General features: G+C 36.0%; 2 protein-coding genes across 2 annotated transcripts in view; one reads left to right on the forward strand and one right to left on the reverse strand.

The window, feature by feature from the left end:
• Positions 1–4,134: 4,134 nt before the first annotated feature.
• Positions 4,135–9,954, reverse strand: LOC125658975 (transmembrane protein 256 homolog). Its single transcript, XM_048890457.2, has 4 exons — positions 9,614–9,954; positions 8,370–8,410; positions 4,755–4,835; positions 4,135–4,405 (listed from the first exon to the last, which is right to left on the reverse strand). The coding sequence occupies exons 1-4, from the start codon at positions 9,831–9,833 to the stop codon at positions 4,262–4,264; spliced, it is 486 nt and encodes a 161-aa protein (XP_048746414.1). The 5' UTR covers positions 9,834–9,954; the 3' UTR covers positions 4,135–4,261.
• Positions 9,955–10,074: 120 nt separating this feature from the next.
• Positions 10,075–13,605, forward strand: part of LOC125658961 (uncharacterized) — a 105,764-nt gene continuing 102,233 nt past the window's right edge. Inside the window, exon 1 of the mRNA XM_056150133.1 lies at positions 10,075–10,229. The gene's annotated coding sequence lies outside the window, so the exon portion shown is untranslated. The remainder of the gene's footprint in view (positions 10,230–13,605) is intronic.

Genomic DNA, 13,605 nt, shown 5'->3' on the forward strand with positions numbered 1-13,605 from the left:
CTTGTACATTGTGTGGCTATCATCATTCTGAACTTTGATTAGACCAACTATAAATTATGAAAGTTTTTCATCAATATAATTTTTCTGTAAATAGTCTTTAAATTCTTTGTAAAGATGAGGATTTTTCTGACCCATAACACTACAGTGACTTACATTCGTTCAGTGACCGAGTTGATAGTTTTTTATCCCTAGTTAATAAAAGCGATATCTTTTTGTGTTAGATTTCAGACGGGGACATTCCTCTTATATCATTATACCCGCACATTCTAAAGAAAGGTCGGATATATTGTTTTTACCCTGGTCTGCCCGTCTGTCACACTTAATTTCTTCTTCCTCAAACTCCTCTTTTGTTTTCAGCAGTAATTAACCAATTAATCTTTTGGAATATGATAGTTGGTGTACTCTAGATATGCAATAAGGTTTCAGAATTTTCAATTTGACCCTGCAGGCAAAATGGTGAGCAAAAACGTGCCAATGAGGAGTTAAGAAACGACGCCCCCCCCCCCCCCCCCCCCCCCCCGGATGATTGGTTGTGTCCCGTCGATATACAATAATTTTCAGAATCCTTTTTCACCTTGAAGGACAAAGGGGGTGAAAAAACGACGAACAAAAGCCTGGTGTACAGTGCATTGTGCCATGTGCAATAAGAATATATTTGCTTTAAAGGTTGGAATCTCAACCACTTGAAATATTTGAACAGTCAAAAAATGATGGGGGTTGGGGTGACTCCCGGACACGTGCTCTACTTAATGCATATGTGATATATATACAATTGAACATTTTTCACTTCTTCTTGATAGCTACCATTCCAATTCTTCTCTACAACCGCACATGTGTAAGAAAAACTAAATGCATAGTGATGAAGGACAGGGAGGCCTCTACGAAAATTGTACATTCCATGATCCCCAGGGTATTGGTTCTAATCCCAGGACGGGGCCAAACTTGGTATATAGTGTTTATGTGTAAAACACTTAAATAACATCGTCTTTAGTGCTATTGATACTAAATTGAAACAAAATGGATATTTAGGAGGAGTAGTTAGTCATTTACAAAAAAAGTAAATTCCATGATCCAAGGGGTAAGGGTTTGGTTTGAAGGTGGTGTAAAAATCATACTGATTTTAAGGACTTACTTAAGTTTGCCGATACTGTATAAAATATAAATGCATACTTGGGAATAACAGAAAAGTATGTACAAAAAATGGTGAATTTCACAACCAAAGGCTTCGACTCTATCATGGATCCAAATTAGTCATATCTTTCAATGTTTATGCACATATTATATTACGTAAAACCTTTCATCAGTGTATGCACTTTTGAGGGCATTTAAATTTTAAGAACACATCTTGTTTTATATACTGTTGCTGAACATTAGAATTTAGCTTTGATAATTAGAACAGGAATTTTTATTCTAGATTTCAAAGCCCTTGGGAGTAGTGATACTTTTCGCTGGTACTCAGGTGGCCGATAAGGCCTTTGGGCCTCTTGTTAAATTGAAGCAATCTAGACTATTGACAAAGTCAATGTTACAAAGGTTACAACAGTCTCGTGTAAGGTCAGCACTGAGCAAATATATGGTCGTTATAACGATCTAATCTACAAATACAACCTGTTATTGGGTCAAATGCTGTCTAATGTGTTTCATACCAATTCTTAGTGCCGTTCTTTACATACTGATTTTGACAGCGGATTACTCCGTTTACCTGATCAATATATAGGGTTCAAGGCGAGTGCGACATGTCAACAATCGATGCTTACTCCTCCTAGTCACCTGATCCACCTCTGGTATGTTCAGGGGTGCGTTTGTCCTACTCCTAAATCTGTATTCTTGATGGGAATTGCGAGATTGATCACTATTTGTCACCTTCATTTTTTCATTGGTACTTTAAACGTAGTAACTAATGTATACCCCACTTCATCTTATCGTCACTACCACTCATAAACAGCAGGGACTTGTCAGCCTAATCAGGACAATTTTGTGACATTAGGAACAAAATAACGAATGAAGTTATGCATAATGTTTTGAATTCAAGTTAATTTTACATAGTATTGTCATAAATCCATAGTATTATAAGCCTGAAATCAAAACAACCCAATTGGTTTCATATTTTTTGGGAGTTTGTGACCAATTGAGAAAAGGTGGGCATATTTCTAATTGGGTATGGGGCCATATAAAAGCCCCTGATAAATCCCTAAACAGGAACATGACTGCGCTAATTAGGATATATGTGTACTGTTTGTGATCAATGAAATGAAATTGATTAAAATTAGCCGATTGTAATTCGTGTAGTCTCAAGGACAAATGAAGTGATGCAAGGTGATACGTGGTAAGAAATTAAATTTTAAATGAAGAGTCTCTACAGGGTCAAATGTGAAAAAATTGTTTTAGCATTAAGGTAGCTCCATCGATCATCATGTGACGTCATAGGTTTTTGCAAAATCTTTGCACATAGTAGAAATATGTCTTTCAGAGGAATTTTATTCACTGGGTATCAAATATAAAATTTTAAAAAATGGTAAGCTAATGTCTAATAATACTGAATTTTTAAAAATATTTTCCATAAATAATCAAAATAATGTTGTCAATTTAAGGGCAATAACTCCAACGATGGCATTTCTTCTACTGTGTCGATCATTTTACAATGATTTCCCCCGATATCCACATTTAATTTATACATATTTATAAATTGACAATTTTGAAAATGTTGAACAAGCTTTTATCTATTTTTTATTATTCCGTTTAACGAAAGAGCGTGATTTTCTGTACATACACTTCTGTTTATGCATGTCAGACATCTTTAAAAAGGTGGCAACATACCATTTTCTTTGGTTATTGATTAAGTCAAATTATATTGAAAGAAAATTAATACAATTTTCCACCTTTGAACCATGTATATTGCTAAATCACATGAGGGTGGAGCTACTTTAAGGTAACTCCATACTTGGAGTTTTTATCTGATACAAGTTTAGAAAGTGTATTTATTTCCATTCATTAGAGTTAAAACTAACAAATTATCAAATAAAATACATAGGTCATCACACTTTTTAAGATGTGAGACGTACATAATCAGAATCATATATCACTGTCAGAAAATTGCAATTTTCCTTAAACAGCGTTATCAAAATCTCATAAAAACTAGTTATGACGATATAGTAGCATTCATAACAATTTCATGAAACTGTATCTTCACAAAAATATACAAAATGTGTGTAAAAAATAAAGGAAATCATCGCATAATAGACTTGACAAAGAAACCAATAGAAACAGAGTTATTGTCCTTGGATTCAATATTTTGAAACGTATCATTGATTATTCATCTATAACTTAGACTTTTGAAATATTTTATTTTTAACAAGATTTTTTACAATACCTATAGGAAAAGACTCCAACAAAATTTATGGCAAGAAATGATCTCCTGATGAATTCCCAAACATTATTTCAGCTTTAAAATTGTGAAAAGTATTCATGACTTTAGGATGACCTCATTTGTTTTAGGTCAAGTAATTTAATTGATTACTTAACTAATAGGATAATAAATAGTTTCCTGATAAAATATCTCAATTACTATTTCAGTGTAAGAAATACACAAAAGATTTTCTTACAGACACAATTCGCAACCTGTCATTTTATCCAAAAATTCCCCAGTCTCTGTATCAAAGTCCTCATAACATCAACATGTTTAACCAGGCAAAAATAAATACACATCTAATTAAAATTAGATCCTTTGATCTGCTCACGTATATCAAGTGTAGCGATATACGTGAACGGATAAAAAGGATCTAATTTTAATTAGATTGAAATAAATGCATATCCAGAACCAAACATGGACAGAGATCAAATGAGATAAAATCACTGAGAAAGTTGTAAATATTTCTGATCATCGTCTACACATAAATTAAGATTTATTTTTCGGTTTATTGTAAAAAAAAAATATTTTTTAACAGTAATAAGAGAAAAATCAGAGTGGAAATTCTACTAACTAGTCTCATTGGGCTAGTGCTATCTACATTTTACTAGCACCACAAATTTTTTACCTGTGTTTAGGCATCCAGCTAGTCGTTTTGGTGCAAACTGCTTACACATTAACCACTTACCATCCAAGAAAAGCTTAAAAGGACCATAGAAAAGTCAACATTTCAGTGTTTTATTTTATTTTTTAAAAAAAGAGACAATTTTTTTTTCAACTTCCATTGAATGCAAGAAATACATGAAATATTTTGAAAGTTTTCTTACACACACAATTCACAATCTCTCATCCTCATCACAACAACATGCTTAACCAGGCAAAAATAAGTGCAAATCCTCCATATGGGGTAATGTATCGAATTTTGGTGTTCCCCGTCAAAGCATGGGCATAGCAACTGCCAGAAAAAAGGAGGATTCCCACCGTAAACAATCCCCCGGTCTACAACAGAAAACACAAAGTTCAATATTTACATTCTTTGTTACAGCTTATAATACAGACACTGAAAATGATCCGTAATTAAGTCGTACAATATAGGGAATTCTCTTGTAGCCAGATAGTCATAATAATCAAGATCATTATAAAAGTGGTTTTACTGTACACATATATCAAGAATTGCTAAACAGATCCAATGTTTTAGGGAAGTCCTCAGAATAACTTAAGCAGCATTATATGGATAACTTGTTGTTATCTTGGTTTCAACAGTTTTAAGCATGAACACGTATAAATGATACATGGTCTCTTACAGAGAAGAACTGATTAGATATGGTATGTTGCACAGAGAACTTACCAGATTTGGTCTGTTACACAGAGGAGAGCACACAAGTGCTACAGAATGCACTAAGTGCATTTTGTTTCCAGTCTCATAAATCTGTAAAAATAGAGAAACTACAGATTAGTTGTCCTATGATGACTAATCCCCCCACCCACCCTGAGCAAAACTGGGTATATCTTAAAAACTATGAAATCATTGGGGATCATCCTGTTCACATAGTAAGTATAGGGACTCCAAGTGAACAGAGAAATTCACCCAAAGCCCAGAAACTGTATTTCCTTATCAGAGTCTAGTTTGTTTGACCTTATAATCACTAGTGGGTATTCTTGTTTGATGATTTCAATAAAAATCAGCTAAACCATATAGACAGATAGTTTTGACCTTTTGACCCCAAAATTTACAATGATGACTCACCCATATCCTCACTATTGATGGAAGTTGAATTATTTTTAACACATCAACATGAATCAAGGCTTGGTTCAGGGCCAGTAAATTATGGATTTGGACTATTGATGGTCCAGGGTCATTACATTACAAATTTGGACTATTGGTGGTCCGGGGCCAGTAAATTATGGATTTTGGACTATTGATGGTCCGGGGCCAGTAAATTATGGATTTGGACTAATTGATGGTTCCAGCTGGGCCAGTAAATTGTGGATTTGGACTATTGATGGTCTGGGACAGTACATTATGGAATTGGACTAGTGCTTTGTAAAGAGCATGTGCACTTTGGTCTAATTTGAATAGTTAGGCAAAAAAAAAAAACCTGTTTATTTCCTGTTACCCAGCCTACATGTACCAGGGACTCAAAAGCTGTTGACCTGGATTTCACTGGTCCGAAGGGACTGTAAAAATTCTCAATTGACCAGAAATTCTGCGTGGTTCCTGCACAGATCATTAATTGAACTGTGGAGAACTTAAATTTCAAATGAACAATATTTTAAACTGCATTAAATTGATTGATTGTATCTTGTTTAAAGTCCCTCTCGAGAATTTTTCACTCATATGGAGACGTCACCAAGACCGGTGAAGGGCTTCAAATTTCGGCCTATGCTTGACGCTTACGGTCATTGAGCAGTGAGGGTTCTTTAGCGTGCCACACCTACTGTGACACGGGACATCCATTGTTTAGGTAATCTCCAAGGACCTGTGACATTCACACCTGATGCTGAGCATTTGGCGATGGAACTGTCACTACCTGTTTTAACTACTTAGGTCTGTCACAGCCGGGATTCGAACCCTGACCTTCTGCATGTGGGGTGAACGCTCTACCTCTAGACCACTGTGGCGGTCATCAACTACAGTAGAATTAGCATTAAATGTGCAAAGGGCATGAAAATGTGGGAAGGGTATCTCAAAAGCTCTGCATATCATGAAATCTGAATCATTCATGATGGCATTTTTTGCCATGAGACACATAAAGTTGCAGAAAATGACAATTACCGTACAGAATGTTCAATACAGGAGACGAATGTACAATCCAATGGTTACTTTTGAAAATTACACAATGTAGTTTGATAAATGGGATTACTAGCTGTAAAGTTTTTAACATTATAGTTTTACATTTCAGATAATTTGAGACATTCAAGGTGAAATACACATCTATTGAAATCATCAAATGGAATATCACTCTTCATAATCATATTCTGATGACTATTTTATTCATGTATATACAATAAAACACACTTATAACAAGAGGCCCAGGGGCCTTATAGGTCACCTGAGTATCATGTAACAACCTTCCAATGTTTGAATTAGGTTTGTGTTTAAATATAAGAATTTTACTTTTGGATGGAAGAAACATTGAATAGCTATGTGGTCAGTCCCGCCTTTGCACCAGAACCCCTGACCCAGGGGCCATAAATTTCAGATTTGAAAGAAGCATCCTTGATCATCATTATCATACTATTAGTTTGTCTACTTAATACCCAGCAGCAGAGGAGAAGATTTTCAAAGAAAGAAAATGCATTTTCACTATATGATCAATAGGGCCCCACCCTAATACCAGAACCCCTGACCCAGGGGCCATGAATTTCAGATTTGAAAGAAGCATCCTTGATCATCATTATCATACTATTAGTTTGTCTACTTAATACCCAGCAGCAGAGGAGAAGATTTTCAAAGAAAGAAAATGCATTTTCACTATATGATCAATAGGGCCCCACCCTAATACCAGAACCCCTGACCCAGGGGCCATGAATTTCACAATTTTGAAAGAGGCATCCTTGCTCATCATAACCATGCTATTGGTTTGTCTACTTAATACCCAAGGACAGAAAAGAAGATTTTCAAAGAAAAAATGCATTTTCACTATATGACTTATAGAGCCCCACCCTAGCACCAGAACCCCTGATCCAGGGGCCATGAATTTCACAATTTTTAACAAGAGGTACTGTGAGCAATGCTCACTAAGAATACCCCCCGCTTACCCCAATCTCCCAAAGGGTGTTGGTAATAGGTATAAACTACCTTTTTTCTGAGTGTTGCTACTTCGATGTCCAGTGCGCATGACCTTTGGACCCCAAAATCGATAGGGAACATCTTCATCCCATGGGTAGTCCATATGTTTGATATGGTGACTGTAGGTGGAAAGGATAACGCTTTAGAGCCCGGAAACTATATTGCTACTTCAATGTCCAGTGCGCTTGACCTTTGACCTTTTGACCCCAAAATCGATAGGGAACATCTTCATCCTATGGGTAGTCCATATGTATGATATGGTGACTGTAGGTGGAAAGGATAACACTTTAGAGCCCGGAAACCATATTGCTACTTCGATGTCCAGTGTGCTTGACCTTTGACCTTTTGACCCCAAAATCGATAGGGAACATCTTCATCCCATGGGTAGTCCATATGTATGATATGGTGACGGTAGGTGGAAAGGATAATGCTTTAGAGCCCGGAAACCATTGCGTCTACAGACGGACGGACGGACAGACCGATTCCAGTATACCCCCCCACAACTTGTTGCGGGGGGTATAAAGAGGCATCCTTGCTCATCATTACCATGCTATTAGTTTGTCTACTTAATACCCAGAGACAGAGAAGATTTTCAAAGAATTTCTACATTTTCACTATATGACCAATAGAGCCCCACTCTAACACAAGAACCCCTGTCCCAGGGGCCATGAATTTCACAATTTTGGTAGAGGGCTCAACGTTCATTATAATTATGCCCACAGTTTGGCTTCTTGATGTCCAGGAGTAAAGAAGAAGATTTTTTAAAATTACACTCATTTTGATGGTTTTTGCCCCACCCCTCAGGCCCCAGGGGGGCAGGGACCACGAATTTCACAATTTTTGTTCCCCTCCACCCACAGATGCTATATGCCAAAATTGGTTGAAATTGGTTCAGGAGTTTCAGAGAAGAAGCTGAAAATGTTCAAATGTTAACGCACGACGACGGACAAAAACAGATAGCAATAGGTCACCTGAATGAATTCAGGTGACCTAATAAAATGCTGGGGAAGAAAAACTTTGATTCGTTATAAACGTACTTCATTATACCCAATAAGTTATGAACGTTTTAAAACTACAAGCAAAGAAAATCCCTTTGTTGTAAGCGTGAATTCATTATAAGCATGTGAACTGTTCACTGTGTTTTACCATAAATGTATCAGTGTTACTGACCCTTTTCAACTGTTCTCCTTTTTCATCTTGAACTTTAAAGGCTACAACCAGAAAATTAGATGATATTGATAATCATGATTCAGTATTTCAAATGCAAAGGTCATGTTAAGATCTAGCTGATGACTTGGTATATGGTCGGATAAGAAATTAATTTCTTGACCCGAAAGTATAAACCAAGTTTATTTTAAATGATACCTTTATTAGTCCAATTTCAACACAGTTGCTGTCTTCAAATTGTACATTTCATTGGAATTTCCAATACATTTTAGATTATAAGCAATAAAATGAAATCATCTTCAGGGATTACTGTGGATTTAGAGAAAACTACCCTTTTTGTAATAATCAGGACAATGTATGGTTCACTAATTCATGAAGATGCTGAGAAACCTACTCTTCTTGTAATCCCTGAAGTTGAGTGTATGTATATTACATGGTTCACTATTCAATGAAGATGTACATTACATGGCCTGGTTTACTAGTTACTACTCTATGCAGAAGCTGGTTGGGTTAACAATTAGAAACATATTTGTCCATATTTATCCTTGGGGTATCTGAAGCTACACTCAACTACAATGGTTTTGTTGTTGTTTACTTTTTATTTTTATAGCAATTTCAAAACATTGTCGACTGGTTGCAGTAGCTCAGTGGTAGAACATTCACTTAATTCATAACTGGGAGGTCATGAGTTCGAGCCCTGCTCATGCCATGGCCAAGTCAAACCAAAACGTTAACATAGGTAGTGATTGCTCCTTCGCCAAATGCTTGGCATTTAGAAGTGATAATCACGGGTCTTTCGAATATAACCTTAAAAACGGAGGTCCTGTGTTGCGGCAGGCGTTGGCACGATAAAGAACCCTCACTGCTACAGCTGTAAGCGCTAATGATAGGTCTAAATTTGTGGTACTTCACCTACAGCTGGTGACATCTCAATATAAGTGAAGATGGGACGGAAAACAAATCAATCAATCCATTGTTGAAGGCTTCTAATTCTTCTACAATGCTTAGCAATGGCAATCCAAGTTTCTCTTTTGGTTTCCATTGAATTATATAAAGAGGTCTTTTTAGTATTAACATTATGAAGATGACAATGTACAATATGCAGACATATTTTAAGTATGATCTACACAGAAAGAGATGCAGTATTCACTAATTTAGAAACTTAACAAAAGCTGCAACTTCTCACATTACGCCGAGAAAACCTAATCCTCCCTGAACTTGAATTAAAAAAAACAAGCATGTATTACCATGTGCACCATAAGCTGCCATTGATACAGCCACGGCACCTGACAAACCGCCAAGTCTCAAGAAAAACCTGGAGCCGTGCAGCGTCATGGCGTCTCTCACTCTAGATTTGACGGTCTCCGACACCTCGCCTGCAGCCTTCTCCGCCTCCCTCCTCTGATAGCCCAGATTTGTGACGGCTTTATCAAGATAGAATAATCCCAGGTTCAATACCTCTGTCATCTTGTTACATTGTAATTCCTTTTGACCTTAGCTGGCAGCAACTTTTCTGTTGCAACTTTTTACTTTCAGTTTCGTTTCTGCGATGTCGAGCCCGATTTGAAATATTTAGTTTGTTACAACGTTTAGTCGGTTGAATACAAATAGTTGTGATATATATATGATATAAAATACAGCAATGACCTATATACAATATATTGATAACAGTCCTTGTCAAAGCTTTTCCGCGAAAGTTACAACTTTCGTTTTCTCTTCAATAAACGATTTTATTGGTCAATTAAGGCACGTGATGGTAATGTTGTAGGAACTTTGGGTATGGGCAGCCGCAGCTCAGGTTCTACCATGCAACTGAGCATGAATGACAACACATTTGAAGAGTAATACTTGAAATACAACTAGGTAATGTAACTGTAAGAATAGATCTAATATATTCTGTGTGCTCTTTATCAGAGAAATTTTAAAAAGTAAGACATTATCTACTTTCGTTTTGGATTGGGCATTCCAATAATTTTCTGACCAGTTTAGATGCAAATATCTGAACTTATCGTTATCAAACACAAAATAATTTACGGAAATATCAAGAATCAGTATTTTAGGAAAAGTAGCTTGATTCTTTAATACTCTTTGATTATTTATCGACATGCGTACTTTCGATTTTAATTCTAGAAATAACATTAAAAAATTATAATTTTAAGATATGGGTTGGAATATTATATTTCTTTGATGTTTGGAATAAAAGGATAAAAACAAAACAGTAGACATACATTACCAAATGTATAAATGATTACTTCATGAATTCAACCCCCACCCCCTGCATCCACATACAAATACTAAAACTGAAAAGTAGATATCAAATGTTCAATATGAATTTGAATCTTGTCCCAAATTTTTTGACAGGACTGATCCATCTGATGATTAATTAAAATAAAATAGCTTTCAAGTGTAGCGGTCAGCCGGGTTCGATCGCCGGTGGCTAGTTAGCTCAGTTGGTAGAGCACCTGACTAGAGATTCAGGGGCCCGGGTTCGAATCCCGGTCTGGTCCGTTGCATTTTCTCCCTTCCTGTTACATTTGGTGCCATAGACCAGCCCCTGGAACTGACAGGTGAAAATGCCTGCCAGGGGATAAAGATCCTGGGTTGATGTCATCAGGTGTGAAGACATTTAAGGAGGGAGGAATGTAGCGGTCAGCCGGGTTCGATCGCCGGTGGCCAGATAGCTCAGTTGGTAGAGCACCTGACTAGAGATTCGGGGGGCCCGGGTTTGAATCCTGGTCTGGTCCATTGCATTTTCTCCCTTCCTGTTACATTTGGTGCCGTTGACCAGCCCCTGAAACTGACAGGTGAAAATGCCTGCCAGGGGAAAAAGATCCTGGGTTGATGTCTTCAGGTGTGAAGACATTTAAGGAGGGAGGAGTGTAGCGGTCAGCCGGGTTCGATCGCCGGTGGCTAGTTAGCTCAGTTGGTAGAGCACCTGACTAGAGATTCAGGGGCCCGGGTTCGAATCCCGGTCTGGTCCGTTGCATTTTCTCCCTTCCTGTTACATTTGGTGCCATAGACCAGCCCCTGGAACTGACAGGTGAAAATGCCTGCCAGGGGATAAAGATCCTGGGTTGATGTCTTCAGGTGTGAAGACATTTAAGGAGGGAGGAGTGTAGTGGTCAGCCGGGTTCGATCGCCGGTGGCTAGTTAGCTCAGTTGGTAGAGCACCTGACTAGAGATTCAGGGGCCCGGGTTCGAATCCCGGTCTGGTCCGTTGCATTTTCTCCCTTCCTGTTACACAAGAATAAAATTATTATTTTAAAACTATAATTGTTTTATTTTGCATATCATAATGATTAAATCGATTTATTGACTTCATTTGAATTTTTGTCTGTGCATATCAGTCTATAGCGCCATTAAGGTTTTCAGATGATATTTTTTTATATTGTATGAATGTTAGTAATGAAGCTTTTTTAAAAATATAAAGTCATTATAACTAAAGAATATACCCTGGTCAATGCTTTTGAGTTAAAGAGGCCATTTTTAAGCGCTGAGCACATGCGCAGCGCTTATTATAAGGAGCAATCCAAATAATGGAAGTCGTCTGGTCAGAGTCCTCTAGCAAACAATCATTGCCTGACGCCACGGCTTCAACAATCTGGCGAGTACATTGTAGTACCAGAGCTCCAGATAATCTTTTGCCACAAAGAGTATTTACCCCCTGATTTTCAAATCAATGAGTATTTTGCTTTTCAGAAAAAGTCAAAAGAGTATTTTGTTAATTTACTGATTATCTTTGCTGTTTACCACTAATACAGAATTTGATCACTTAGTCTAAATATAACCAGATATTATATAACTGAGTGTCTGGCATATTAAAATTTAATACCTCAACAATAAATTTCAAAATCCCAATGACAATGAGGACTATGATAAAAAGAACTACAAAAAATTTCACCCGTAAACATACAATCATTTATTGTACCACAGGGTCTTATCCATTTTGTTCTCAATCTAAATATAATTGATATATAACATAAATTGAGAACAAAATGGATAAGAATCCCCTGTGATTAATGGTACAGTATTGAAAAAATTTCATAAACACCAAACAAACAGCAAAACTATTTGTCATATTGTAAATTAAACTGTTATAACCGAGAAACTAAAATCATTTTAAACCAAACAATATCAGTTTCAAAGTCTAAAGTTTTTGTGACTTTCTATAGTATTTTTTAAAATTTAGACGAACCTAATACTGTCCATATATATTTTTGCACTTTGTTTGCAAATACTTTCAAATAGTTAGCGAGACAATGCTGCAGGAGCGACATTTCAGTAAAACCTTAGTAAGTTTAACAGAAGAAATATATATCGTTTGTCCAGTACCATTTTCTGTTTTTATGTGCTTTCGATTGTTTATTTAAAAAAGAAGTATAACTAGTAGGCTTATCCAATTGTGTATTGAGTTACCTCTACACATTACTTTAGGAGTGTAAAGCGTATTTACATCAGCGAATGTGTAATTGTATGCCTGATTTTAAACTTTAATGTGTATTTGGTCAAATTTAATGAGTATTTACGCTGATAATGCACCTTATCCGGAGCTCTGGTACATCGTAGATAATCTAAATGATTTCTGGATAATAACTTTGATAGTACTGTTTAAGATATAGCACAATCTAATTAAAATTACATGTAGATTGAGATATAGTAATGGCACTTTACATGAAGAATCCCCATCACTTAAGGATGACCCTAATGTGTTTGATGTCAAAATGTCAAGGTCACTTGGTAAGAAATGGTTTCCAGATGGTATCTTAAAGGGACTGGTTCACGATTTTTGATAAAAATATTTTTCATTTTTTATGTTAAACATTGAAAATATAACTCATTTAATGTTGACAGCCAAAATTTTGACCTTCTGAATGTAAGAATTAAAAGCAATATTTTAGCCTTAAATCTGTGTTATGTAAACAAAGACTTGAGTCTTTTTATGTATACAAACAAGTGAAATATTGATTTTGCAATATAAAGCATCTTAATTTTGCATATATATATATATAGTTACACATTTTAACTTTTAGATAACATGTTTTACCCCAAAAACGTAAACAATAACATACTGCAATCTTTGTTTACAAAACAAATAATGAGCTTCTGTGATAATGTATAACCTAAAGTTTTATGTGAAATCTTTTAAACGCATTAGACAGTAGATTTTGATCATTAAAAGTGAAAAAGAAAATTTTGAGGAAAATCGTGAATCAGTCCCTTTAAATGCTATTAAAATTTA

The sequence above is a fragment of the Ostrea edulis genome, chromosome 9, assembly GCF_947568905.1.
Source record: "Ostrea edulis chromosome 9, xbOstEdul1.1, whole genome shotgun sequence".
NCBI classification, from domain to species: domain Eukaryota; kingdom Metazoa; phylum Mollusca; class Bivalvia; order Ostreida; family Ostreidae; genus Ostrea; species Ostrea edulis.